At 47.8% G+C, this 27691-nt stretch overlaps 2 protein-coding genes across 6 annotated transcripts in view; one reads left to right on the top strand and one right to left on the bottom strand.

Moving 5' to 3' along the window:
• Nucleotides 1-2597, bottom strand: part of Tk1 (thymidine kinase 1) — a 9341-nt gene extending 6744 nt beyond the window's left edge. The window contains exons 1-3 of one of the 3 annotated variants that reach the window (XM_045159132.1): nt 2293-2597; nt 1794-1825; nt 620-730 (exon numbers count right to left, since the gene is read on the bottom strand). In XM_045159132.1, the coding sequence (XP_045015067.1) occupies nt 620-730; nt 1794-1810 (128 nt within the window). In that variant the 5' untranslated portion in view covers nt 1811-1825; nt 2293-2597. Of the gene's footprint in view, nt 1-619; nt 731-1793; nt 1826-1920; nt 2080-2292 lie in introns of those variants that run through there. The other 2 variants (XM_045159129.1, XM_045159130.1) reach the window with 2 other exon arrangements.
• On the top strand, nt 2195-27691 carry Afmid (arylformamidase). Of its 3 annotated transcripts, XM_045159126.1 has the most exons (11): nt 2195-2365; nt 5659-5749; nt 19841-19945; nt 20023-20071; nt 22968-23053; nt 23136-23208; nt 23345-23442; nt 23683-23761; nt 23872-24013; nt 25740-25844; nt 26860-27691. In XM_045159126.1, exons 1-11 carry the CDS (start codon nt 2306-2308, stop codon nt 26890-26892), a joined length of 921 nt encoding a protein of 306 aa, XP_045015061.1. In that variant the 5' UTR covers nt 2195-2305; the 3' UTR covers nt 26893-27691. The 3 variants fall into 3 exon arrangements, with proteins under 3 accessions (XP_045015061.1, XP_045015062.1, XP_045015063.1); XM_045159127.1 differs by lacking the exons at nt 20023-20071; nt 22968-23053; XM_045159128.1 differs by lacking the exons at nt 22968-23053; nt 23345-23442; nt 23683-23761; nt 23872-24013.

Here is a 27691-nt window from a genome sequence, read left to right as displayed (position 1 = left end):
GCCACAAAGCATCATTTGAATTCCTATGGTCCCAAGAATTCTCCACCTTTGGAAACCCCATGGCTCCCACCCTTGGCCAAGCCCTTAGCAACACTCTGATGCAGTGTCAGCTCTGCGGGTACAGAAAGTAAGGTTCACAGGCGGATCCAGGGCACGGAGGACAGGAATGCCTCGGGCTTAGAATACCAGCCCTCAAACCTGCTGCCAAACCACTCAATTTAACTCCCGCCTTGTGCTTGCTGACAGAAATGTCCCATACACAGGCAGAGAAGCATACAACCCGGAAGTGTGAAGGCCACAGGATGGCAGGGAGCCAGCTAGAGAGAAAAATCTTAGTGGTGGGCACTGCAGAGCGTTCAGGACCCCTACCCATCAGAAGCCAGCAGCCTGCTATCCCTCTCCTGTTGGGCAAAGAGCACCCAGCCTTAGCCTGCCTTGTCTGCATCCTGGAGAGTTCACTAATTCAAACTGGGTATCAGAAATACCGACCATCTTCTCTGTCCCTCAAATAAATAAATAAAAATACCGACTATCCCCACTAAGCAGATTGGACGATATGCCTTGTGCCACCGGATCTCCCACTATGCAGGACTAAAGACTAAAGCAGGCAAGGACTGACCGGTCATGTGTAGAGAAGCTGTTGCTATAGCGCGTGTCTTTGGCATACTTGACAACCAGGCACTTGTACTGGGCGATCTGGAAGCGCCGGACTCGTCTCATGAGCTCAGTGCTGCAATGTTAGATACAGACAGGCAGGCAGGCAGGGTCAGGTGAGGCCAGCGCATAAACCGGCTCGCCGCCAGCACCTTCTAGTGGCGGGGAGCCTGAACTGCAGGGCGTGGGAAGCAAGATCGGGGCCTGCCGGGTTCATTGTCCAGAGATAAGACGCAGTCCAGTGCTGAGCATCCTTTGACTTGGGTACCAGCCACGCCACGGGGCTGCAGGTCAGAACTTTGTATGGGGATGGTGTCCTGGGACATGCTTGGGAAGGGCCGCAGGGGCAGGGATCGCAGGGACCCGTTAGGGGACGATGCAGGCAAGCTTCCTCCCAGGGGAATCTCATTCCACAGCTGTTGCTTTTGTGAGTTAACTAAAAGGCCCTTTGAGACAGCACCCAAGAAGCGTGTTTCTGCGTCCCAGAGCTCCAGCCTGAGCCTCACCCTCCAAGCAGGGAGCTTTGCCGCGCTATTCAAGAAGGGTGAGGGGACAGCCCCTCGCCTCAGAGAAAATAGGGAGGCTCCCTGACTTTCGATGACCTCGTAGGAGAGGATACTTGTTTTGTAAACAGCTGTCGGGCTGGAGAGATGGCTTAGCGGTTAAGGCGCTCGCCTGCTGTAAGCCAGATGCACAAGGTGGTGCGGGCGTCTAGAGTTCGTTTGCAGTGGCTAGAGGCCCTGGCGAGCCCGTTCTCTCTCTCTCTTAAATGGATAAATAAAACATTTTAAAAAAGAAAAGGAAAACAGCTGTGGAGCACGGGTGTCCACACACAGCCTAGCGTCGAGTGGGCACAAAGGGCTTCTGAGGATTTGGGGCGAGGGGGGCTCGGCTATGGCCATCTGAGACTGGCTCCGGGAAGAATCAGGAGCCCCGGAAGGAGAGCTTGATCTGGGCGGGCAGGACGCCGGATTCTGCAGCCGAGAGAAGATCGGGCGGGAAGGCGCTGGGCCAAGGCCAGGCGGGGCCGACCGCCCTGCTCCAGACCTCTGGGGCAGGGCGGTCGGCTCCGGAGGGGCAAGGACAGGGGGAGGGTCGCCAGGGGTGCGGAGACACACCCGCCCCGAATACCCACTTACCTTTTTCCTGAGAACATGGGCCCGAGAATCACCTAGGAGAGAAGGAAATCAGTTTGGGGAGGTCCCTCCCGGAGGACACCCCGGCATCCGCCGTGCCCCACGACCCCTGGGGAGCAGGGCGCCGCACCTGGATCTGCCCCCGGGTCTTGCTGGGGGAGCCGGGCAGCACGGTGGGCAGGTTGATATAACTCATGGTAGCCACGGGGAAGGCCGACTGCACAGCCGACCCGGCAGGCACCCGCAGTTCCCGCTCTCATTTCGGCGCTCTGCGCTGGCCAATCGGGAGCGCCAGCGGATCGGGGGAACCAATTAGGTCCCAGGAAGACCACTGAGCCCACGGAGGCGGGAAGAGTTCAGTACAGTCGTGGGAAAGGGCCGATTCCGCATGCGCGAGGGCCAGGCGGTGGGCGTAGCTCTGAGGATGTGGTCACCCTGGATCCCGCCCCCCGCTGCTCCGCTTAAAAGGTTAAAAACCAGCTGGGAGTGCGCTGCCCCCTACTTTGGACTTCCCTATGGATGCTTCCGGTGCTGTGGTCCCGGACGAGGCTCCCTGGAAAAAGATGTCCGCAGAGGTAGGCAGGTCGCACAGAGGGGCTGGGGTCTTGGAACTCAGCTCACAGACTGGACAGGAATTCTAAGAAGCTTGCAAGCCATCTAGATCATTCCTTCAGGCCCTGAAAGCTTGAGCATCAGATATATTTAATTTCTCACCTCGAGGCAAGTGTGTATGTGTCCAGTTTTGAGGACAGATAGCGAAAAATTCAAGTCTTGTGGCCGTGTCACTCTCCGTAGGCCAGCAGAAGTTAGGGGCCGAAGGCTTGGACCCTAACCTGAGATTGTGCAATGTGTCTGGGTTTGTGCTAATAATTAAAAGCTGAAGAATGTCAGAGGCCGAGGGTTACTGCTTCGAGCCACTGCGCAAGGCAGGCAGACATCCTCAGGGGCGGGCTCTTGAGTTTACGCAGCTTGATTATCCTGTATTTTCATCCAAAACTTTGGAGCACACTGGGCATGCCCAGAAGTACTGAACACTAAGGGGGGAACCACAAAGCACACAACACGCTGCCTGGCACTTGGCTGTAATTATCATGATTTCCTACGGAGTTACCCAGTTATTTTTTATTATTCAGGCAATGATTTTTTTTTTTAGTCATAGACACCTCAGCAGACCTCTGAGAAGCTGATGAAAGTTAAAGGTACTGCCCCAAGAAATCTCTCCCACCACCTACACACACACACACACACACACACACACACACGTCTACATTATCAGGGCACTCTCAGAAACCCTTTGTATCATCCATTATAAATAGCAGTGGAGCTAGGGAGATGGCTCAGTGGGTAAAGTGCTTCCCACTCAAGCATGAAGACCCAAGTTCTAATCACTAGCCAGGCATGGTGATGTGTGCCAGTAACCCACTACTGGGGAGGTGGAGACAGGAGGATCCCTGGGGCTTGCTGACTCACTGGTCTAACCAAATTCGTGAGTTCTAGGCCCAGAGACAGACTGTCTCAAAAAATAAAGTACAGAGCAATAACTGATGTCAACCTCTGGCTCCCACATATGCACACACACGCACACACACGCATACACACACACACACACACACACACACACACACACACATAAGTAGCAGTAAAGATGATGGCAAGTCAGGTATAGTAACTCATTTCTGTTATCCCAGCACATGGGAGAAGGAGGCAAAGGATCAGGAATTTGAGGTCATCTCAGCTACACAGCAAGCTTGAGGCTACATGAGATGTCACAACAAAGTATAGCTCCAGGGACCTCTGGCTTAGAGCCCCATTCAACAAGAAGGGAGGCAACCACATTTGAATGGTTCGCTTTACTTCTCCTATACACCTTTCTCTTTCAGCCTTGTGAGGCAGCTAGTAGACCCATTATACCAATGAAGAAACTGAGGTCAGAGCTTAAGCAAACTGCCCAGGGCAAGGCAGCCAGTAAAAGAGGGAGGTCCAGTGGCATCTGGCCCCCAAGCCTTTCTGTGAGGCCGCTCTGTCTCCAAGGATTCTATATTGATGGCTGAGGGCCTTTATCCACAACCCATCAGACATCTCCCATCTCTGGACTGGGGATGGAACCCAGGGCCTCATACATGCAAGACAAGCACTCCACCACCAAGCTATATCCCCAACCATCTTTTTTTCTTTCTTTTAAATTTTTTTATTAACAGCTTCCATGATTATAAACAATATCCCATGGTAATGCCCTCCCTCCCCCCACTTTCCCCTTTGAAACTCCACTCTCCATCATATCCCCTCCTCTCAATCAGTCTCTTATTTTGGTGTCATCATCTTTTCCTCCTATTATGATGGTCTTGTGTAGGTAGTGTCAGGCACTGTGAGGTCATGGATATCCAGGCCATTTTGTGTCTGGGGGGAGCACATTGTAAGGAGTCCTACCCTTCCTTTGGCTCTTAGATTCTTTCCTCCACCTCTTCTGCAATGGACCCTGAGCCTTGGAAGGCGTGATAGAGATATTTCAGTGCTGAGCACTCCTGTCACTTCTTCCCAGCACCATGATGCCTTCTGAGTCATCTCAAGGTCACTGCCATCTGAAAAGAGAAGGTTCTCTACCAAAAGTGAGAGTAGCATTAATATAAGGGTATGAACATTAAGAGAAGTGCTTACTAGGCAGTTTGATGAGCATAGTATATACACGTAGCCAGACAGCAGCAGATGTTACACCCCTAGGGCTCATGACTACCTCTGTTTTAAGTTTTCAGTATGAGGGATGTATTCCCTCCCATGGAGCGGGCCTCCAGTCCAATTAGAGGGCAGCTGGTTTCCACTATGAGAGATGTGCCATTATTGCACCCATTGGCTCATTTGGCCTGGCTGGCCCTGGCCATCTTTTTGTTGTTTGTTTGGAGATAGGGTTTCACACTGTCCCAGAGTGACCTGGAACTTACTTTGTATCCACAAGCTGGCCTTGAACTCACAGCAATCTTCCTACCTCAGCCTCCTGAGTGCTGGAATTAAAGGAGCAGGCCACTGTGTCTGGCTTTCTTCTTTTTTCCCTTGGCCCTCTTTTTCCTTTATTCTATTTTGGGTTTTTGGCTTTTATTTTTCCTCCTTTTTATTTATTTTTTTCTTAGGTTGGGTCTCACGGTAGCCTTGGCTGAACTGGAATTCACTATATCTCAGGATGGACTTGAACTCGTAGGAATCCTCCTAACCTCTGCCTCCTGAGTGCTGGGGCTAAAGGGGTGCACCACTATTTTTGGCTTTTTTTTGAGGCAAGATCTCACTATGCAGCCCTAGCTAGCCTAACGTTTGATATGTAGATGAAACTAGCCTTGAACTGGTATCAGTCCTCCAGCCTCTGCCTCCTGAGTGCTGGGAGTACAAACTGCCAAAGCTGACCTCAAACTCACTGTGCAGGCCCAGGCAGGCCTTGAACTTGTGATCCTGCTGCCTCAGCTTTTGAGTAGCTGAGATTGCAGGTCCAGGCCACCATGTCTGACTTAAGTGTGAACATCTGAACCCCACATTCAAGACCCGTCTTTCTCCCCTCTGTGCTTCTGCCATCTGGCCAGGCTGCATTTACAAACTGAGCTTTGATCCCTCCTCCTCGCCTCTGTCCCTGGGACCGCTGTGTCACTCATAATTGTGCCTTGGAATATTGATTCCCCACTTTGTTGCCAGTGACCACCCCACTGTCTGAGCCTCCTGTGGAGCTAGCAAGGCAGGGAGAGGTGTGAGTGGTTAGGATGGAAGTTGAAGGAACTCGCAAGAAGCTGAGGTGACTGGGATGGGCTCTCAAGGTAGAGAGCCTTCAGAGGAGGCTGGAACATACCCAGTTGAGAAGGAAGGTCTCATGCAGCCTGTGTCTGTCCTGCAGGAGCTGGAGAAGCAGTACTCGCCCAGCAGATGGGTCATCCGACTGAAAGCAGAGGAAGCCGTGAAGACCTACGTGCAGACAGGAAGCCAGGGTACAGTGGGACCTCTCCACGGCCACCTCGGTTGACCTTTAGCATGTGACAGTGGTTCACTGCAGTAGCGGGGAGGGAGAGGAGCTGCACCCCCTGAGATCCAAGGGTCATTTTCCAAACACCAGGCACTGGGTTAGCCTCCTCTGCTCAGGGCCAGGTGGTCAGGATCCCTTGCCTCGGGACAGGTGGAGGAAGGGGAGGCCCAGGTGAACATGCTTGGCCACCCCTCCAGGGGTTGCCAGGCTCAAGCTTGCCCAGGCTCCAGGGTTCTTAGATCTACATGTTGTGGGTGGCATAAGGAAGTGATGTGAGAAAATCAGGAAGGTAGCATGTTATTGCTATGTCTATTTACTTATTTGAGAGAGAGGGAATGAATGGGCACACTAGGGTCTCCAGCCACTGCAAATGAACTCCAGGCACATGCACCACCTTGTGCATCTGGCTTACGTTGGTCCTGGGGAATTGGACCTGGCTTCTTTGGCTTTGCAGGCAAGCGCCTTAACCACTAAGCCATGTCTCCAGCCCTGACTTATTTATTCGCGTGTGTGTGTAGAAGGGCCAGAGCCTCTTGTTGCTGCATACTTCAGACACATACACCACTTTGTTTTTTCCATACACCACTTTTTGTATCTGGCTTATGTGGGTGACTTGGGAATTGTACTTGGGTTGGTAGACTTTACAAGTAAGAGCCTTTAACCACTCAGTCATGTTCCCAGCCTCTAGTCCCCCGCCCCCTTGAGAAAGGGCTTCTTGACATAGCTCAGGCTGGCCTTGAACTTGAAATCCTTTTGTGGCAGTTCTTGAGGCATGTGCCGCTACACCCAGCATATACTGCTGCTGCTTATAAAAGCAACTTACTGGGCTGGAGAGATGGCTTAGCGGTTAAGGCATATGTGTGCGAAGTCAAAGGACCCAGGTTTGATTCCTCAGTACCCATGTAAAGCCAGATGCACAAGGTGGCACACACATCTGGAGTTCCGTTAATTCACAGCGGCTTGAGGCCCTTGTGCATCCATTCAAATAAAGGAGTGAAATGAGAATCCAGGCGCTTCTGCAGATCTGCAGAACAGCTTGGAGGCTCCATCTGAATCAAGCAGGCAGGTTCATCTGTTTGACGGTGCTCTGGGGGATGGAACGCAGTCCTGCTCCTGCATGCGCTAGGTGAGTAGTCAGTCATGGAGCCTCCTGATAAAGATGTCTCTCTTTGACTTGAACCAAATTCTGTGAACCAGATCATATATGCAGCGACTATGGAAAGAAGCCTTTACTGAGAGCTTAATTGTACCTTATCAGTTGTGTTTAAATATAGAGGGAACTTGATCTGGGAAAGTTATGTGCTGGTTGGGCGTTAATCAAATATTCATTTGTTTATTTTTGGAGAGGAGGCGTGGCTGTGGTGCCCAAGCTGGCCTTATGCTTGCAATCTTCCTGCCTAGCTAGGATTACAGGCATGTGATACTGCATCCAAGCTTATTTGATTGATTTTTGGTGTTGGGGGTCAAACCTGGGCCTTTGCACATTAGGCAAGGACTTCATTGCTTAGCTATCTCCTCAGCCTTCTAGCATTAAAAAAAAAAATTTATTTATTTAGTTTTGGTTTTTTGAGGTAGGGTTTCACTCTAGCCCAGGCCAACCTGGAATTTTCTATATAGTCTCAGGGTAGCCTTGAACTCACAGCAATCCTCCTACCTCTGCCTCCCAAGTGCTGGGATTAAAGGTGTGAGCCAGCACGCCCAGTTTATTTATTTATTTATTTATGAAAGGGAGAGAGAGAGAATGAGTACACCAGGGCCTCTAGCCACTGCAAATGAATTCCAGATGCATCTGGCTTTATGTGCTTCCTGGAGAATTGAACCAGGATCCTTAGACTTTGCAGGCAAGCGCCTCAACTGCTGAGCCACCTTGTCAGCCCCCTTAAGCATTTTCATTTTGAGTCAGGGTCTCCCTCTAGTCCAGTCTGACCTGAAACTCACTCTGTAGCCCAGGTTGGCTCAAATTCACTTCCATCCTACCTTGGCCTCCAGAATCCTGGGATTAAAGGTATGCGCCACCATGCCTGGCTTGAGTATTTTTAATTAATTTATTTAGTTTGGTTTTTCAAGGTAGGGTCTTGCTCTAGCCCAGGCTAAGCTGAAATTCACTATGTAGTCTCAGGCTGGCCTTGGACTCACAGTGATCCTCCTACCTTTTCCTGCCTAGTGCTGGGATCAAAGGCATGCGTCTCCACGCCTGGGTTGAGCTTTTTTTTTTTTTTTTTAATTAAATGAATGCCATGAGTTGTTCTCTTGAGGAAGTAATGAGTACATGGTTCAGAAACCCACAAGAGGATTTTCAGTAAGTGCTCCTCTCCAGCAGAGCCTGTGTGTCAGAGAGAATTTAGAGAGCTCACCTGAAGCGTGCGCTCCACCTCCCTGAGGGCCCCTGACCCAGCCTCCGTGATCACAACAGAAAGGCGCTTCCCTCAAGTGGAAGATGGATGCCAAAAACCCAAAAGCTCAGCCCCGTGGGTGAGGAGGCGTGGCACTGAGAGGCTGTATGTACTGTTTATGCAGCGACCATAATCTGTTAGAGTGGGCTGCCTCCCCTTCAGCTGCTGCTCAAGGCCAAGAGAAATCAGAACCATGGCATGGATACCTACTGTTTCCATGGTGACTCTAAGTCCTGTCAAGTTGGCAACTGAAATTGACCAGCACATTATTTGCTTTTACACAATGAAATACACTTTTTTTCTTGTTTTGGTTTTTCGAGGTAGGGTCTTGCTCTGGCTGGAATTCTCTATGTAATTTCAGGCTGGCCTTGAACGGACAGCGATTCTCCTACCTCTGCCTCATGAGTGCTTATTTATTTATAAGAGAGAGAGAGAATGAATGGGTGCACCAGGGCCTCCAGCCACTGCAAATGAACTCCAGATGCATGCACCATCTCATACAGATGCTTACATGGGTCCTGGGGAATTGAACCGGGGTCCTTAGGCATTGCAGGCAAGCACCTTAACCGTTGAGCCATGTCTTCAATCCCCTTTTTTCTTTTTGAAGTTTAGAAGGATTGTATTATAGGGCTGGGAGGATAGCTCTGCAGTTAAAGGCATCTGCTTGCAAAACCTGCTGTCCCGGGTCCAGTTCCTCAGCGGCCACATGAGCCAGATACACAGTGTGGCTCGTGCATCTGGAGTTTGCAGCAGCAGCAAGACACCCTAGTGTGCCCATACTCTCTCTCTCTCTTCCCCTCTCTGTCACACAAATAAATAAATAGGTATTTAAAAAAAAAAAAAAGACAAGAGTGTCACAGAGGAAAGAAGGTAAAGCTCCTGAGTTGGTAATCTCTGAAATACTCCTGTTTTTTACTTTTTTTGTTTGTTTTTCAAGGCAGGGTTTCACTGTTGTCCAGGCTGACCTGGAGTTCACTATATTCATGGTGGCCTTGAATTCCCAGTGATCCTCCTACCACTGCCTCCCAAGTGCTGGGGTTAAAGGTGTGTGCCACCACGCCTGGCTTTTTTGTTTTTGCTTTAAAAAAATATTTCATTTTTACTTATTTGAAAGAGAGAAAGGGGAGGGGCGCAGATATAGAGAATGGGTGCAAAAAGGCCTCCAGCCCCTGCAAACAAACTCCACATGCATGTGCCACCTTGTGCATCTGGCTTACATAGATCCTAGGGAATTGAACCTGGGTCAATAGTCTTTGCAGGCAAGTACCTTAACTGCTAAGCCATCTCTCCAACCCCTCTATTCTTGTTGTTTTTTTAAATTTACTTTTTTTTTTTAAATCTTTTTTTTTAATAATTTTTTATTTTATTTATTTATTTGAGAGCAACAGACACAGATAGAAAGACAGAGAGAGGAAGAGAGAGAGAATGGGCGCGCCAGGGCTTCCAGCCTCTGCAAACGAACTCCAGACGCGTGCGCCCCCTTGTGCATCTGGCTAACGTGGGACCTGGGGAACCGAGCCTCGAACCGGGGTCCTTAGGCTTCACAGGCAAGTGCTTAACCGCTAAGCCATCTCTCCAGCCCTAAATTTACTTTTTATTGACAACTTCCATAATCATAGACAATAACCCTGTCTGATATTAGGATAGCAACACCTACTTGTTTTCCAGGCCCCTTTGCTTGAAACACCATTTTCCAACCTTTCACCCTAAGATAGTGTACATCTTTTATGGAAAAGTGAGTTTCATGGAGGCAACAAATTGAAGGATCCTGCTTTTTATTTATTTATTTTTATTTATTTATTAGAGTCAGAGAAAGAGGGGGGGGGAGAGAGAAAGAGTGAGAATGGGTGTGCCAGGGTTTCCAGCTACTGCAAATGAACTCCAGATGCATGCACCCCCTTGTGCATCTGGCTAATGTAGGTCCTGGGGAATTAAACCTGGGTCCTTTGGCTTTGCAGGCAAGCACCTTAACTGCTAAGCCATCTCTCCAGCCTGGATCCTGCTTTTTAACCCAGTCTTCAAACCTGTGTCTTTTGGTTGGGGCATTAAGGCAGTTGATATTAAGAGTTATTATTGAAAGATGTATATTTATTTTTTGCCATTTTTCTTGTTTTGTAGTTCCTCCGATTTACCTTTGCTTTTTTGCATTAACTAGTATTTGAGTATGGTTTGTTTTCTCCAGGTTCCTTATATGTGTGCTTTTCTTTCTCTTCAGTATGAAGGATCCTTTCAAATATTTTCTGTAGAGCTGGTTTTGTCTTCATATATTCTTTTGGCCTGCTTTTGTTGTGGAATGTCCTTATTTCCCCACCTATTTTATTGGATAGCTTTGCAGGATAAAGTAACCTTGGTTGACAGTTGTTATCTTTCAGAACTTGGAATACATCATTCCAAGCCCTTTTGGCTTTTAAAGTTTGTGTTGAGGGCTGGAGAGATGGCTTAGCGGTTAAGTGCTTGCCTGTGTAGCCTAAGGACCCCGGTTCGAGGCTCGGTTCCCCAGGTCCCACGTTAGCCAGATGCACAAGGGGGCGCACGCGTCTGGAGTTCGTTTGCAAAGGCTGGAAGCCCTGGCGCGCCCATTCTCTTTCTCTCCCTCTATCTGTCTTTCTCTCTCTGTCTGTCACTCTCAAATAAATAAATAAATAATTTAAAAAAAAAGTTTGTGTTGAGTAATCTGCTGTGATCCTGATGGGCTTGCCTTTGTAGGTAACTTGATTTTCTCTCTAACTGCTTTCACTGTATCTTCTTTGCTTTGTGTGTTTTGTAGTTTAATTACAATATGATGGTGAGAGGTTCTTTCTTGATTTAATCTGTTCTATAGGCTTCCTGTACCTAGATTGGCATCACTTTCCCTACCTGGGGGAAGTTTTCTTCTATGATTTGTTGAAAATACTTGTTATGCCTTTGGAGTGAATTTCTTTTCCTTCTATTATGCCCTGAATTCTTATGTTTGATCTCTTCATAGTGTCCTGAATGTCCTGAAATTCCCATTCATGCCTTCCTATCAGTTTGTCATTCTTTTTGTTGGACTGTATTACATCTGCCACCTGGTCTTCTGGTTTAGATATTCTGTCCTCTCCTCAATCCATTCTACTGGTGAGACTTCCTACAGAGGTTTCTGTTTGGCTTACTCTAGCTTTCATTTCTAGTACTTCTGATTGGTGTATTTCTATTATTTCTCTTTCCTTTCTCATATTCTGCATTGACCTACTTATTTCATTAAATTGTTTTCCTGTGTTCTCTTGGGATTCCTTCAGGAGTTGGTTTTCTTCTTTGATTCCTTTGATTTATTTTTTTAATTTCTTTGAGTGTGTGTGTGTGTGTGTGTGTGTGTATGAGATCATTTTTTGAAATCTTTGTCAGGCATTTTATCTAAAGCAGTCTCACTGGAGGTCATTTCTGATGGATTTATAATTTTTGGTGGGATTATACTGTCTTGATATTTTTTGTGTTTCTTGTATTATAATGTAGAGTTGTTTTTGCTTCTTGAGTTAATTTGGTGCTTGGATTTTATAATTACTTGCAAGGCTCTTAGCTGTATAAATCCAACTTTATATATCTTTAGAGTAGGAGTTTAAGGTGTCAGGTGTAGCTTTTTTGTTTTTTTGTTTTTTTCGAGGTAGGGTCTCACTCTAGCCCAGGCTGACCTGGAATTCACTATGTAGTCTCAGGGTGGCCTTGAACTTATGGTGCTCCTCCTACTTCTGCCTCCCAAGTGCTGGGATTAAAGGTGTGTGCCACCATACGTGGCTAGGTGTAGCTTTTATTCCCCAAGGGAAACAGCAGCAGTGACCCTAGGTGTTGAGTTTGCCTGCTATTCAAGTATTGTAGTAGACTGGGTGAAGCAAGTTACTGGAAAATTCCAAAAATCAACTCAGCAATATAGATGTTCAATCAAAACCAGCAGAGTATTTATACAAGCGTGGGGGTTAAACTTAATGGATAATCTAGTAAAGCCAAAGCCCCACACCCTTACTCCTGTCAACTAAGAGGTTGAGATTTCTAGTCCAAAACCCATTCCAAGTCAGCCTGGGGCCAGTCAGTGCCTGCCCCCAATAGTGACTTAAGAAAAAGATGGGCTGGAGAGATGGCTTAGTGGTTAAGTGCTTGCCTGTGAAGCCTAAGGACCCTGGTTCGAGGCTTGATTCGCCAGGACCCACGTTAGCCAGATGCACAAGGGGGTGCACGTGTCTGGAGTTCGTTTGCAGTGGCTGGAAGCCCTGGCGCGCCCATTCTCTCTCTCTCTCTCTCTGCCTCTCTCTACCTCTTTCTCTCTCTGTCACTCTCAAATAAATAAATAAAAATGAACAAAAAATTTAAAAAAAAAGAAAAGAAAAAGATAAGGGCCCTAAGGATCAGGAATCGTCAAAGGTAACAGTAGTCCACACCAAAATACAGTTTATTTGAGAAGGGTAAAGCCAACCAAGAATATGTCAGTCAAATGTAATACATTAACTCTCCTGACATGGAAAGAGATTAACACTTCCAGTGCAGGCCTGTGTATCTGGCTCTGAATAAGTAGGCCCTATTACCTTTTTGGATGGCTCCCAGTCTCACCCATGCTGAGCGCCCACCTCGATCTCTCTCTGAGCGGGGGTGGGGGGGGGGGCGCTGACCGTCGGGAATGGGAGACTTTGCAGGGTGCCGGAGTGCTCCCGGAGCTGCTCAGCTGGTCCCGTTTGAATTTCCTTTAGCAGCTGCTCAGCTGGTCCCTGCTGGCTTCCCTTTCGGGTTTCTTGCCTTTGCAAGGAGGCTGATGAGAGTGGGAAATCCCTCACCTGGTTTCTGCTCCTGCCGCCTGCCCCGCCCCAAGGGCAGGCTTGCGGATCTGGGCTGCTGGTGCCTCAGCGGGATCCTGGCCAGTTTCCTGGTCTGTCTTGCTTCTCTGCTGTAGTTGATAACAACTGTCCACCTCCTCTTTTCAGTAGGAGAGTGTATTTTGCCGTGTTTCTGTTTATTTCTCCCCCAGGCTGCTTTGGTGTGCCACCATCTTACCTGGAAGTTGGGCCTCTTGTTTTTTGAGATGGGCTCATTGTATAGCCCAGGCTGGCCTTAAAATTGTACACCCTCATACCCCAGCCTCCCAAGTGCTGAGATTACAGGCATGCACCCCAACACGTGGCTCTGATTTTCTTTCCTAACTCTCATTTCTGGGGTGCAGTTCAGGCAAGGCAGTTTTTGCTGACTTTGGAACCATGAAGACCTATTTGCTTTTCTGCAAGCCTACTGTCTTATCTGAAATTCGTCTGGAGCTTATCTTTGTGTATGGTGTGAGGTAGGGGCCAAAACACTTTTTCCCCCCCATTTGGATATTTAATCAACCCTGCGCTGTTTTATCTGAACACTTATTACTTAACTTTCTTTGATGCACTTACAGGTCCTGAGTGTACAGAGGTAGGCAAAACAAGCCCTTACCTAGTTAAAACTGTATTATGGGTGATGGACCTGAGATTACAAAAAAAAAAAAAAAAAAAAAAAAACACCTGGCATGGTAGTTCATGCCTTTAATGTCAACACTCAGGAGGCTGAGGCAGGAGGATCACTCTGAGTTCCAGGTCAACTTGAGCTAGAATGAGATAAAGCCTCAAGCAACAACAAATCAAACAACAACGACAAAAAATCCTTCCAAACACCTAGTTTTATATAGTTCTAGAGATAGAATTTAGGGTTTCATACATATAAACAAGCACTTTACCAACTAGGCCATATCCTCAGCCCTAAGTGAGCTGATGTTTGTTTCTGTGAAAGATTGTTTTTCCAGGCCTACTGTAGTAGTATATATCTGTAATCTGAGCTGTCAGAAGGTGGGGACAGGAGAATTGGGGGTCAAGGCCAGCCAGGGATGCATAAGACCTTGTCTCAAAAGAAAAAAAAATGGATTAATCTGGGCATGGTGGCATGGTTGCCTTAAACCTCAGTACTGGGGAGACAGAGGTAGGACGATTGCCATGAGTTCAAAGCCAGCCTGAGACTACATAGTGAATTCCAGATCAGTCTGGGATGGAATGAGACCCTACCTTGAAAAAACAAACAAAAATAATAAATAAATAAATAAGGTTAAAAAAAAGATTATTTTCCATGAACAAGAGAGATTGTTCAACGGTTAAAGGCACTTGTTTGCAAACATGTCATTCTGAGTTCAATTTCTCAGCACCCATCTAGTCAGTTGAAGGGTAGCATATGTGTCTGTGTGTGATCCCAACCTGCCTGTGTCAGTGGGAGGCGGAGCCAGGAGAATCAGGAAACTTGTGGGCCAGTTCCAACAAGAGAGACCCTATCTCAAAAAAGAAGGTGGGGGGCTACAGGAGGTGCCACTGGGGGTGGATCTTGGGGTCTGCCCAAAGGTGTTTTGAGGGGTGAATCTGAATTCCAGCCCAAAGGTATGCAGAAAGGTTTGTGCTTGGGGATCCTGCTGGTTGCCTGTTGATACTGTTTCCTGGTGTCGCTGGCCGCTGGTGGTCTCTGCTTGGGTTTATGAGCGGGAGCCAGCTTCTTCTGCCATCAGTGGAACTTCCCCTGGGTCTGTAAGCTGAAATAAACCCATTCGTCCCATTAAAAGAAGAAGAAGAAGGTGGGTCTGGGAAGATTGCTCAGTGATTAAGGCACTTGCCAGCAATGCCTAATGGCCAGGGTTCGATTCCCCAGTACCCATGTTAAGCCAGATGCACAAAGTGGTGCATGCATCTAGAATTCATTTGCAGTGATTACAGGCCGTGGAGGTACTTATTCTCTCTATCTCTGTCTCTCTGTCCTTGCAAATTAGTTGATAAAATATTTAAAAAATTTTTAAGGTCAGGCATGGTGGTGCATGTCGTTAATCCCAGCACTTGAGAAGCCAAAGTAGGAGAATTGCTGTGAGTTCGAGGCCGCCCTGAAGACTACATACAGAGTGAATTCCAGGTCAGCATGGGCTAGAGGGAGACCCTACCTTGAGAAGTTAAAAATAAAAGAAAAAACAGTAGTGGGGCTAGGGAGACAGCGCAGAGGTTTAAGGTGCTTGCTGCAAAGCCATCTAGTCTGTGTTCAATGCTTCAGCCAGCCACATCAAAACTAGATGGGTGGGCATATGTTTGTTGTATCCACACACATGAAAAGAAGCAAAATAAAATAAATTGAAATATTTTTTTATTTGAGAAATAGAATCGAACCTGGGCCATTAGTCTTTTACAAGCAAGCAGCTTAACTGCTGAGCCATCTCTCCAGCCACCAGATCTGTTTTTTGTTTTATTTATTTATTTTATTTGGGGGGGGGGGTTGAGGTAGAGTTTCACTCTGGCCCAGGCTGACCTGGAACTTACTATGGAGTCTCAGGGTGGCCTCAAACTCACAGCAATCCTCCTACCTCAGCCTCCCAAGTGCTGGGATTAAAGGCGTGCACCACCACTCCTGGCTGTACTTAATTTATTTTATTTTGAGACTGGGTCTCACTCTGCAGCCCTCACTGACCCGAAGCTCACTTTGTAGCTCACACTGGCCTCAGATATGCAGTAATGCCCCTGCCTCCACTTCCCAAGTGCTGAGGTGATAGGCACACACCACCACGTCCATTTCCAACCACTTCCTAGTAGCCAGCCCTGGACGAGTGCCGAGCCGAGCCGAGCTGGCTGGATGTGGTGAGGAGCCCTCGATGTCTGCTGCTGGCCCGTGACGACCTGAGAACCAAGGCAAGGCTTAGAACATGCGCAGCTCAGCCGGGCAAGGATTCTGTTCCTGCCAATGCTGACTGGATGGTTCCCGAGAGCCAACAGGCAGAAACAACACTCGGGTGCATTGACTCGAAGGATAAATAAACCACGGAATATTACTGGCCACAAAAAGGAGTGTGGTTCTGTGCTCTGCTGGAACACAGATGAACCTCAAAGACATTGCACTGAGTGAAAGAAGTCAGATAGACTTATAGCAATCCACCACTATGCCCAGCCACTGAAACCATTTTTATTTACTTATTTATTCATATTTATTTGAGAGAGAGAGAAGCAAAGAAAGAGAGATAAAGAGAAAGAATGGGTGCACCAGGGCCTCTAGCTGCTGCAAATGAACTCCAGATGTGTGCACCACCTTGTGCATCTGGCTTACTTGGGTCCTGGGGAATCAAACCTGGGTCCTTTGGCTTTGCAGGTAAGGACCTTTACTGCTAAGCTATCTCCCCAACCCTTTTTTCAAAAAAAAAAAAAAACAAAAAACAAAAAAACTTTATCTTTTTAAAATTTATTTGAGAGAGAGAAAGAGGGAGAGAGAGAATGGGCATGCCAGAGTCTCTAGCCATTGCAAAGGAACTCCAGACACATGTGCCCACTTGTGCATGTGGTTTACATTGGTACTGGGGAATTAAACCGAAGTCCTTTGGCTTTGCAGGAAAATGCCTTAACTGCTAAGCCATCTCTCCAGCATCCCATATTTTTTATTTATTGTAGTCTGTTCTGTTCTGTCTTTTTTTTTTTTCAAGGTAGAGTCTTACTGTAGTCCAGGCTGACCTAGAACTCACTTTATAGTCTCAGGCTGGCCTCAAACTCACAGTGATCCTCCTACCTCTGCCTCCTCAGTGCTGGGATTAAAGGCATGCCACTACTCTCGGCTTTATTTCTTTTTTTGTCTGGGCAGGGAAGCCCCCTCCTGTAATCCCAGAGTCTGAGGCAGGGGGGTCATAAATTCAAGGCTTACCTGAGCTATTGAGTGAATTCTAGACCAGCTTGGACTACAGAAAAAGACTGTGTCTCAAAAGAAAACAAAAGGGGGCTGGAGAGATGGCTTAGTGGTTAAGGCACTTGCCTGCAATACCTAGCGGGCCTGGGTTCGATTCCTCAGTCCCCATGTAAAGCCAGATGCACAGCGTGGCACATGCATCTGGAGTTCATTTGCAGTGGCTGGAGGACCTGTCTCTCCTTTTTATCTCTCTCTGCTTGCAAATAAATAATAATATTTTTTATAATTATGGAAAATGCTAATAAAAATTTAAAAAAAAGATGAAATCACCTAAAAAAAAAATAATAAAACAACTGTTAAAAGAAAAGGCCTGGGGATGTAACTCAGTAGTAGATGGCTTCCTTGTATGTGCCAGCCCCTGGGTTCAATCCCTCAGCACTGCAAATAAATAAATAAACAAGTAAGCAAGCAAACTAACAAACAAAGCCTTCCAACCCCAAAGCATCATTAAAGAAGTGGGCGCGTCAGGTCCTCCAGCCTCCATTCATCCAGCCAGTTGCCCTGCCCATCACCCTATCGCTGTCCACAGCGCCTCCCTCAGAAAGCCCATGTGATCTGCAGGACTCCTTAGGGCTCTCCTGCCCTGCCTCTCTGAAGGGCTGTCCTCGCCACAGGCACTGAGACACCCTGTTGGTCCTATCTTCTCTTGTCCCTGGAAGGCAGCAACACCCCTCTCTGCCCTTCCTGCTTCTCCCTGGATTTAACAGCCATGAGTGGTACAACAGACATCCCATCTCAACACCCCTTGGCCAAGATCTGTCCTGGGTGCTAGGATTGGTCACCTAAGGGTGTCATGACCTAACCCCCGTGGGCTCACATAGAAGAACTGTTATTTCCTCACAGTTCTCAAGGGTGGAGGTATACAACCAAGGGGCCAGCACGTTGGATCTGGGGAGGGTTCTTTTAGGGTTGCAGACGTACTGTGAAAGGCCTCCGGGCTGTGTCCACACGTGGGCTGTGGGCTGTGACATACAACCCCGCCAGGAACATGTTTATGCAGGTGCAAGCACCTGGAGGAAGGGCTCTCAGAAACAGATCTCCTGGGCCAGAAGGGAAACGCATTTTCTTTCTTTTTTGTAAAAATATATTTTTAAATATTTTTATTTATTTATTTGAGAGAACATGAGAGAGAAAGAGGCAGACACAGAGTAAGAGTGAGAATGAGAGAGAATGGGTGTGACAGGGCCTTCAGCCACTGCAAACTCCAGACGCATGCGCCACCTTGTGCATCTGGCTTATGTGGGTCCTGGGGAATGGAACGGAGGTCCTTCAGCTTTGCAGGCAAATGCCTTAACCACTAAGCCATCTTACCAGGCCAGAAATGCATTTTCTAATTTTTTTTGTTTTTGTTTATTTATTTGAGAGAGACAGAAAGAGGCAGATAGAGAGAGGGAGAGAGAATGGGCACGCCAGGGCCTCCAGCCACTACAAACGAACTCCAGACGCATGCGCCCCCTTGTGCATCTGGCTAATGTGAGTCCTGGGGAGTCGAGCCTTGAACCGGGGTCCTTAGGCTTCACAGGCAAGCGCTTAACCGCTAAGCCATCTCTCCAGGCCAGAAATGCATTTTCATTTGAGCACACTGCCAATGCCAAATGTGTGGTGTGTGCCTCGGGCTCGTCAGCAGAAGGGTTGATCAAGATCCAGTGATTTCATCAAGGCAGTTCTAACAGCTTGCCTGGATGGACCAGACTTTGCGGTGCTAAACCGCACTTTCTGTTCTACATTGAAAAGCAATGGAAACAAAGCTGCTGTGGGTGCTCATTAACACATATGAGTCTCAGCTTATTAAAAACTCCACTGACGCTGAGAGCGAGAGAGCACCTCAGCTGGGTGGTGGCTCATTGGGTAGCAGGCAGGATTGCAGCTGGGGTGAGCCAATCAGGTGACACACAGCCTCCCCCAGAGTGTGAACCCCAAGGTAGAAGGGCAGCAATGAGACACCCAAGGATAAGCCTTGTTATTACAGAGCCAAAACTGGATTTATAGGATGACAACTCAGAGTGTCAAAACCTTGAGGAAAACCCCAAGAATTTATCCCTGGGCAGTGGGGGATATAATCCCAGCACTTGGGAGGCTGAGGTAGGAGAATCACAAGGAGGACTTTTGTTTGATTTTTGGTTTTTCGAAGCAGGGTTTCACTCTAGCCCAGGCTGACTTGGAATTCACTGTGTAGTCTCAGGGTGACCTCAAACTCATGGTAATCCGCCTACCTCTGCCTCCTGATTGTTGTGATTAAAGGTGTGCACCATCACAGCTGGCTTGGAGTTTGAGGCCCAGAGTGAGACCCTGCCTCACAAAACTAAAAAAAATGCAAAACAACAGCAACAACAACAACAACACACACACACACACACACAGAGGTCCAGAAGCCCCATCTCATTCCTGGATGAATCCTTCCCAGTTAGTTGGTTTGTTTGTGACAGGGTCTCATGTAGTCCAGGCTGGCCTCAAATTCACTATGTAGCTGACTTTGAGGTTCTGATCCTCTTGCCTCTACTTCCTGAGTGCTAGATTACAAGTGTATACCACCATGCCCAGCTTAAAAGCATATTTATTTGCAAACAGAGAGAGAATGAGAGAGGGTGTGGGTGTGCCAGGGCCTCCTGTCATTGCAAATGAGCTCCAGATACTTCGTGCATCTGGAGAACTCATGTAAGGCCAGATGGACAAAGTGGCACATGCATATGGAGTTCATTTGCTGTAGCTAGAGGCCCTGGTGCTCCCATTCTGTCTGTCTGTCTGTCTGTGTCTCTCTCTCCCTCTCAGCTTGCAAATAAATAAAAAAGAAGGCAGAGGTAGGAGGCTCACTGTGAGTTTGAGGCCACGCTGAGAGTACATAGTGAATTCCATGTCAGCCTGGGCTAGAATGAGACCCTACCTCAAAAATACCAAAGAAAAAAAAGAATAAAATTAATATTTTTTTAAAAAGAGTTGACTTGTCTTATTTCTTGGGGCAGCCACCAGGAAGGCCCGGGCCATCAGGAAGAGGGAGCTGCATGTCCCCTATGGGCTTGGTGAAGGGGAGAAATTGGACATCTACTTTCCTGACAAGACATCGGCAGGTGAGCCTGTCAGGGCTGGTGGTCAGCAGCAGGGCCAGCCAGGTGGTGGCCTTACCCAGAGCCGTTTTCTGTTACAGCTTTGCCTTTCTTCGTGTTTATCCATGGAGGGTACTGGCAGAGCGGAAGGTGAGTGGGGAGTTCGAGTGACTGGAGAAAAAGATCTACTTCTCCCTGGTCTGCCCTTGTTCCCAGGGCGGCTGCAGCAAACTGTCAGGAGCTTGGACTTCCAAAGCAGAAATGTAGGGCAGGAGAGATGCTCACTCAGTAAAGTGCTTGCCTTGCAAGCCTGAGGACATGAGTTCAGTCCCCAGAGCTCATGTTTAAAAAAACAACCCTCAGGGCTGAAGAGAAGACTCAGTGGTTAAGGCACTTGCCTATAGAGCTTAGCAACCCGGGTTCAATTCCCCAGTACCCACGTAAAGGCAAATGCACAAAGTGGTGCATGCATCTGAAGTTCATTTGCAGTGGCCAGAGGCCCTGGCAGGCCCATTATCTCTGTCTCTCTTCTCTAAATAAAATTTTTTATTATCTTTTTGATCTAATAAACTTTATTTTTTAAAAATGACCATTTTTCCATTTTCTTTCTAGGAAATTAAACCCTTTTAATTCTTACCTGCCTTCTACATAATGGTTATGGAATACTCCACAATATATTAAGTCTAGATGTTATGGTACATGCATACACTTTCAGGCTGTTTATACCCACTGTCACCAATACACAAATGGGGAGGGAGCTATGAAACTGTATAGGCTGTATATATACTGTCTCAGCTTAATGCAGGAAATTGTGTTAATTTCCAGCAGTTTTGTCTAAACTGTTCAAAAGAAAACTATGAACAGAGTTCAAATACAGGACTGTTTTGAAGAGACCTTCTAAAGTATACTTTAAAACATAGTAGTTTTCACCTTTCACAAAACTGAGTTACAAGAATACTTTTGTTTTACAGTGCATCCCTTCCTAGGAAGTCTCATTAAAACACTCACTTTTTCAAGGGGTCATTTTAAATGCTGCACAAGGAAAGGAAGGAAATGATTAACTTTTCTTAAAGGATACCAGAAACATTGCTGGGTATAATTTAAGATTAGTGTTTTCTCTTTCATAGAAAGAACGTACATCCTGGGACATGAGCAGTTACAGCAAGTCTACGTGTGCTAACAAAACAGAGCACATTCAAGTACAATAAGATTTTGCTTGAAATTAAAAACAAACTACATGAGATTAAAACATTAAAATCATATTTCTCAATCTGAATACATGTTAAAAAATGAAAATAAATGCAGAAGTGCTAGCTCACATTTTTACCGTATTACAAAAGCAATTGGTGCCCATGCCCACCAAGGCAGCAACAAAGCTGCCATCTACTGGGGATCACGACTGCAAAGTGGGCTGCATTCGATGCTAGCTGGGAAATACCAGCAACACATCTCCTTCAGCAAGGCTCCACCTCCCAAATTGCCACCAGCTGGGGACCAAGCATTTAAAACATGAGTTTCTGGGGAACATCTGATTCAAACCACCACACCAGCATCCTAACTCTGCCCCCTCAGGGCTAGATTTACCTACATGCACAGCTGTGCTTAATTTACTTACCTGTTTATTTTTGGTTTTTCAATGTACAGTCTCGCTCTAGCCCAAGCTGACCTGGAATTCACTCTGAAGTCTCAAGGTGGCATTGAACTCACAGCGATCCTCTTACCCCTGCCTCCCAAGTGCTGGGATTAAAAGGCATGTGCCACCATACCTGGCCATGCTTCAGTTTTTATTTTGTTTTTGTTTTGTTTTTAATGTGAGTGCTGGGAATTAAACTCAGGCCCTCATACTTATGTAGCAAGCACGCTTTAAAAAAAATTTTGTTATTGTTTTTCTTTATTTATTTGAGAGAGAAAAACAGGCAGAGAGAGAAAGAACAGACATGTCAGGGCCTGTAGCTGCTGCAAACAAAACTCCAGATGTATGCGCCCTCTTCTGCATCTGGTTTATATGGGTTCTGGGGAGAATCAAACCTGGTTCCTTTGATTTCATGGCCAAGTGCCTTAAACACTAAGCCATTTCTCCAGCCCAACATTTATTTTATTATTATTATTATTATTTTGCTTTGTTTTTTCAAGGTAGGGTCTCACTCTAGCCCAGGCTGACATGGAATTCACTATGTAGTCTCAGGATGGCCTTGAATGCAAAGCGATCCTCCTACTTTTGCCTCCAGAGTTCTGGGATTAAAGGCGTGTGCCACCACACCCGGCTTTTTTTTTTTTTTAATGTGAGTGCTGGGAATTAAACTCAGGTCCTCATGCTTGTGTAGCAAGCACTTTTTTTTTTTTAATTTTTACTTTTCTTTATTTATTTGAGAGAGAGAAATAGGCAGAGAGAGATAAAGAGAGAGAATGGGCAAGCCAGGGCCTCCAGCCACCGCAAACAAACTCCAGATGCATGCGTCCCCTTGTGCATCTGGCTTACGTGGGTTTTGGGGGGAATCAATCCCGAGTCCTTTGGCTTTGTTGGCAAGCGCCTTAAACACTAAACCATTTCTCCAGCCTCCCCCCTCACTTATTTATTTATTTATTTTGGTTTTTCAAGGTACAGTCTCACTCCAGCTTAGGCTGACCTGGAATTCACTATGTAGTCTCAGGGTGGCCTCGAACTCACAGCGATCCTCCTACCTCTGCCTCCTGAGTGCTGGGATTAAAGGCGTGCGCCACCATGCCTGGCACAAGCAGTCAACTATGTAGCCATCTTCCCAGTCCGAAACGTGTTTATCTTAATAGCTGAACTTATTGCATGCCAAGCTCTCAATGTGACTTCATTGTTCCTATTTTACTGGTGAGAGAATCAGGTTTATAGGTTAAATAAAGTCTCCAAGTGGCCATGACTACTATGATATGGTGAGGACAGAGCCCGCCCTCTTAACTCACCTCCCAGTGCTCCGAGTGGTGGGACATCTGGCATGCGGCGTGCCCAGAATCCCATGGCAGCAGAGGCATGGGCAAGTAGCCTCCCCTTGTTCCCGCCTCTGTCTTCCCACAGTAAAGACGAATCAGCCTTCATGGTCAACCCGCTGACGGCCCAGGGAGTGGCTGTGGTGATAGTGGCTTATGACGTTGCGCCCAAAGGTAACAAGGGTGGCAGCTGAAGTTTTGAGAGCCACTGGGACTTGTGGGGAAGGGTGCTGACCCAGCTCTGCTGTCTGCTCAGGCACCCTGGACCAGATGGTGGACCAGGTGACCCGCAGTGTCGCGTTTCTGCAGAAGCGGTACCCCAGCAACAAGTAGGTGTGGCTGCCGGAGTTCTTGCGGGACGTGGTGGGTGGAGGGCAGCAGATATTGCTGTGGAGCCGGAGGTAACTTGGGACTCCTGATGATTTGGGAAAAGCGGACACCAACCGGCTATCTGATGCATCCCAGGGGAATTTACCTGTGTGGACACTCTGCGGGGGCTCACCTGGCTTCCATGATGCTTCTGGCCAATTGGACCACGCACGGTGTCACACCTAACCTCCAAGGTTTCTGTGGGAACATGGCCTGGCTGGGTGGCCCTCACCCTCCCAAGGGTTCTAGGGTTGGCAGCTGACCAAATGCTAATGGATTGGAAGTGTTCTGCCCAGAGGGGAAGGGACAGGACCTTCTTGGCTTCCTCTCTGCGCACCCGTGCCCAGCCCCAGTACTGCCACTCTGGCCTCCAGGGTGGGCTGGTCCCATCTTGCTCCACCTGGCACCTGGCTCTGAGTTACTCCCCCTCACAGGCTTTCTCCTGGTGAGTGGGATCTATGACCTGGAACCCATCCTGTCCACCTCACAGAATGACCCTCTCCACCTGACGCTGTGAGTAGTTTGCCCTCCTTTCCCTCACCCACCTGAGGCGGGGCGGGGGGTGGGGGGTTGGGGTAGAGGGGTGGTGATCCCTTTGTCCTGACTGCCCCCTCCCCCACAAGAGAGGATGCTCAGAGAAACAGCCCGCAGCGGCGCCTGCAGGAGGCCCCCGCGCAGCCTGCGGATCCAGCCTGCCCCGTGCTCGTGGTTGTGGGCCAGCATGACTCCCCGGAATTCCACCGGCAGGCCAGGGAGTTCTATCAGGTACCGCCAGCACCAGCTTGTGGCTGAAGGCCAAGGGTCATGTGATATTCCAGTCCTCTTTCTCTTTATTTTGCCCTGTGAGCTGGTCCGGGTGATGCACGCGTGTAGTCCTAGCTACTCAGGAGGCTGAGGCGGGAGGATCATGAGGTCAAGGTATGCCCAGGCTACAGAATGAGCTCAAAACCAGCCTGAGTAATACACAGAGACCCTGTCTCAAACTTTCAAAAGCTGAAGCTGGTAGTGGTGGCTCACACCTTTAATCCCAGCACTGGGGAGGCAGAGGTAGGAGGATTGCTGTGAGTTCGAGGCCACCCTGAGACTACAGAGTGAATTCCAGGTCAGCTTGGACTAGAGTGAGACCCTACCTCGAAAAAACAAAAAATAAAATAAAAATTTTCTAAAGCTGAAGCCAGGTGTGGTGGTGCATGCCTTTAATCCCAGCACTTGGGAGGCAGAGGTAGGAGGTTGCCATGAGTTCAAGGCCACCCTGAGACTACATAGTGAATTCCAGGTCAGCCTGGGCTAGAGTGAGACTCTATCTTGAAAAATCAAAAAAAAAAAAGAAAAAATTCGAAAATTGCCTCTGTGGTAGAACACTTGCTGAGTGCAAACAAGGCCCTGGGGTCCATCCTTACTGCTCTAATAAGTGTACTTACTTATTACTTCTTATAAGCGTGATGTGGTGCTTTGATTCAGGTGTCCCCATAAACTTAGGTGTTCTGAATGCTAGGTTCCCAGCTGATGGAGATTTGAGAAGTAACGCCTGCCAGAGGCGGTGTATTATTGGGGGCGGGCTTATGGGTGTTATAGCCAGTTTCCCCTTGCCAGTGTTTGGCACACTGTCCTGTTGCTATGGTCCACCTTATGTTGGCCAGGGGGTGATGTTCACCCTCTACTCATGTCATCGTTTTTCCCTGCCATTGTGGAACTTCCCCTCAAGCCTGTAAGCCAAAATAAATCTCTTTTTTTCCCACAAGCTGCTCTTGGTTGGGTGATTTCTACCAGCAATGTGAACCAGACTGCAATACATGATATTTTGCCCAAGTGGATCCTAAGTGTACCGGTTCCTTTCTCATTGCTAGGATCAAATACCCGGCCAGGAGAACGTGTGGGAAGGAAAGAGTTGATTTCAGCTGGTCTATGCAGAGGGTAGAGTTCCTCAAGACAGGAAGCATGACCTCTGTAGGAAGCCAGCCTCACATCAACAGGAAGGAAGTAGAGAGAGAGAACAGCCACTAAGCTACAAACCTCAAGACACTTCCTCCAGCAAGGCTCCACCTCCTGAAGGTTCTACAACCTTCCAGAATAGCCACCAGTTTAGGATTAAATATCCAAACAAGCCTATGAGAGTCATTTTATATTCAAGCCACCATATCAAAGCAGCCATTATTTTATTTTATTTGTTTATTTGAGAAAGAGAGAGGAAGAGGCAGAGAGAGAGAGAGAGAGAGAGAGAGAGAGAGAGAGAAAATGGACACTCTGGAGTGCCACTGCAGACAAACTCCAGACACATGTGCCACCTTGTGCTTATATGGGTATTGGAGAATTGGATCTGTGTCCTTAGGCTTCGCAGACAAGTGCCTTAAACGCTAAGCCATCTCTCCAGCCCCAAGACAGTTATTTATTCAACAAATGTTAGATGAGTATCTGCCAGGCATCAGGCACTCAGAGAGTCCCCCTTCCTTCCCTACAGTCCTTGTCTACCCTCCTCTGTTTCTCCGTCCAGATACTGCACCAAGCAGGGTGGAAGGCCTCACTACAGGAAGTGCGGGATGTGGATCACTTTGATATCATTGAGAATCTGACCCAAGAGGGTGATGTGCTCATCCAGGTGGGTCTTGGCTCTTAACACCAGCGGCAGTCCCTTTACGGTGATCAGCGTGGGTCCATCACATCACCTCTACACACAAGGGGGGTGAGGGGGCTGCTTGGAGTTGCCACTTCCTGAAGATTGGGGTCCCTAGGCCCTGACATGGGAATCAAATGTCATTCAGGCTTCCTGTAGTCCCTCTTATGCAGTGGGAAGGGATCTGCCAGGCAGGATGTCACATAGCCGTGGCCACCTTGGCAGGAGCTATGCTTCCTTGGTTTTTTGAGGTAGGGTCTCAATCTAGCCCAGACAGACCTGGAATTTACCATATAGTCTCAGGGTGGCCTTGAGCTCATAGCAATCCTTCTTCCTCTCTCTCCCAAGTGCTAGGATTAAAGGTGTGTGCCACTATGCCTGGCTCATACCTGACTTCTTGCCTTTTATTTTTTTTTTACATTTATTGTATTAATTTATTTGAGAAAGAGAAAAAGATGTATATATCTTTTCTCCATATATATATATATATATGTATATATGTATATGTATACACACACACACATATATGAAGAGAGAGAGGGAAAATAGGTGTACCAGGGCCTCTGGCCACTACAAACAAACTGTAGACGCATGTGTCACCTTGTGCATCTGGCTTATGTGGGTACTGAGGAATTGAACCTGGGTCACTAAGCCATCTCTGTAGCCCCCCTTCTTTTTTAAAATACATTTATTGATTTGAGTGACAGAGAGAGAAAATAGGCGTGTCAGGGTCTGTAGTCACCACAAACAAACTCAGACCTATGAGCTACATTGCAAATATGACTTACCTGGGTACTAGGGAATCGAACCTGAGCCCTCAGGCTTCACAGGCACATGCCTAAACTGCTAAACCATTCCTCCAGCCCCCCCTCTTTCTTTTAACTACACAAAAGCAAACACTCATAAAACCTAACAGCCTCAGAAAGAAAGTGGCCTGTGTCACCGTCATCATCAGTTGCCATCCACTTCTGGTCTCTCCTGTCCTCTCTTTCTGCTGCAGGTCATTTTGCAGACTATCTTCCAGAAGCCGTGATGGCACCTGGACTTCAGGCGCACCGCAGAGACCTCTGGAACAGAAATGACTGGGCTGTCCAGTCGTGGCTGCCCCCGGCCCAGTCTGCTCTGGGTACTGTGAATGCTGGGAGGGACCTTGGTATCCTCCCTTTTCCCAGCTTGGATGGTGCTCCGGGAGGGCTCACAGGGTGGTGCTGGGAGATACAGGGAGCCACCTCTCAGCCAATTCTGCCCGCTGACGTGGTGTGACATAATGACTTACCTCTGCCTGCTGTCTAGGCCACTGTTAAATTCATATGAACATGAAGTGACTGGGGCTGTAACTCAGCGGCAGAGGCTTGCTGCCGGCCCCGCACTCGTCAGGCTTTGAGTCCACCCCCAGCACCACCAACATGCACAGATAACTGACGAATAAAGAAAGAGTCACGGGCTGGCGAGATTTCTCAGTGGTTACGGTGCTTGCTTGCAAAGCTTGATGGCCTAAGTTTGATTCCCCAGTACTCACATAAAGCCAGATGCACAAAGTGGGGGTGTGATGGTTTGAATTAGGTGTCCCCCATAAACTCATGTATTCGGAATGCTTGGTTCCTCAGCTGGTAGCAATTTGAGAGGCGGAGCCTTGCTGGAGCTGTGCTTCGGCAGTGAACCTTCAGGCTTATTAGCCCCTAGCTTGCCAGTGTTGGCTCACGCTCTTGTTGCTGCTTGCCACCTGCTGTGGCAGAGGTGATGTCCAGCCTCTGCTCATGCCACACATTTCCCTGCTGTTATGGAGTTTCCCCTCAAGACTGTAAGCCAAAATAAACCCTTCCCTCCCATCA

This window comes from Jaculus jaculus, chromosome 9, assembly GCF_020740685.1.
Source record: "Jaculus jaculus isolate mJacJac1 chromosome 9, mJacJac1.mat.Y.cur, whole genome shotgun sequence".
NCBI classification, from domain to species: domain Eukaryota; kingdom Metazoa; phylum Chordata; class Mammalia; order Rodentia; family Dipodidae; genus Jaculus; species Jaculus jaculus.
Note: the sequence above shows the minus strand (reverse complement) of the source record. Positions and strands in the feature narration are given on the sequence as shown.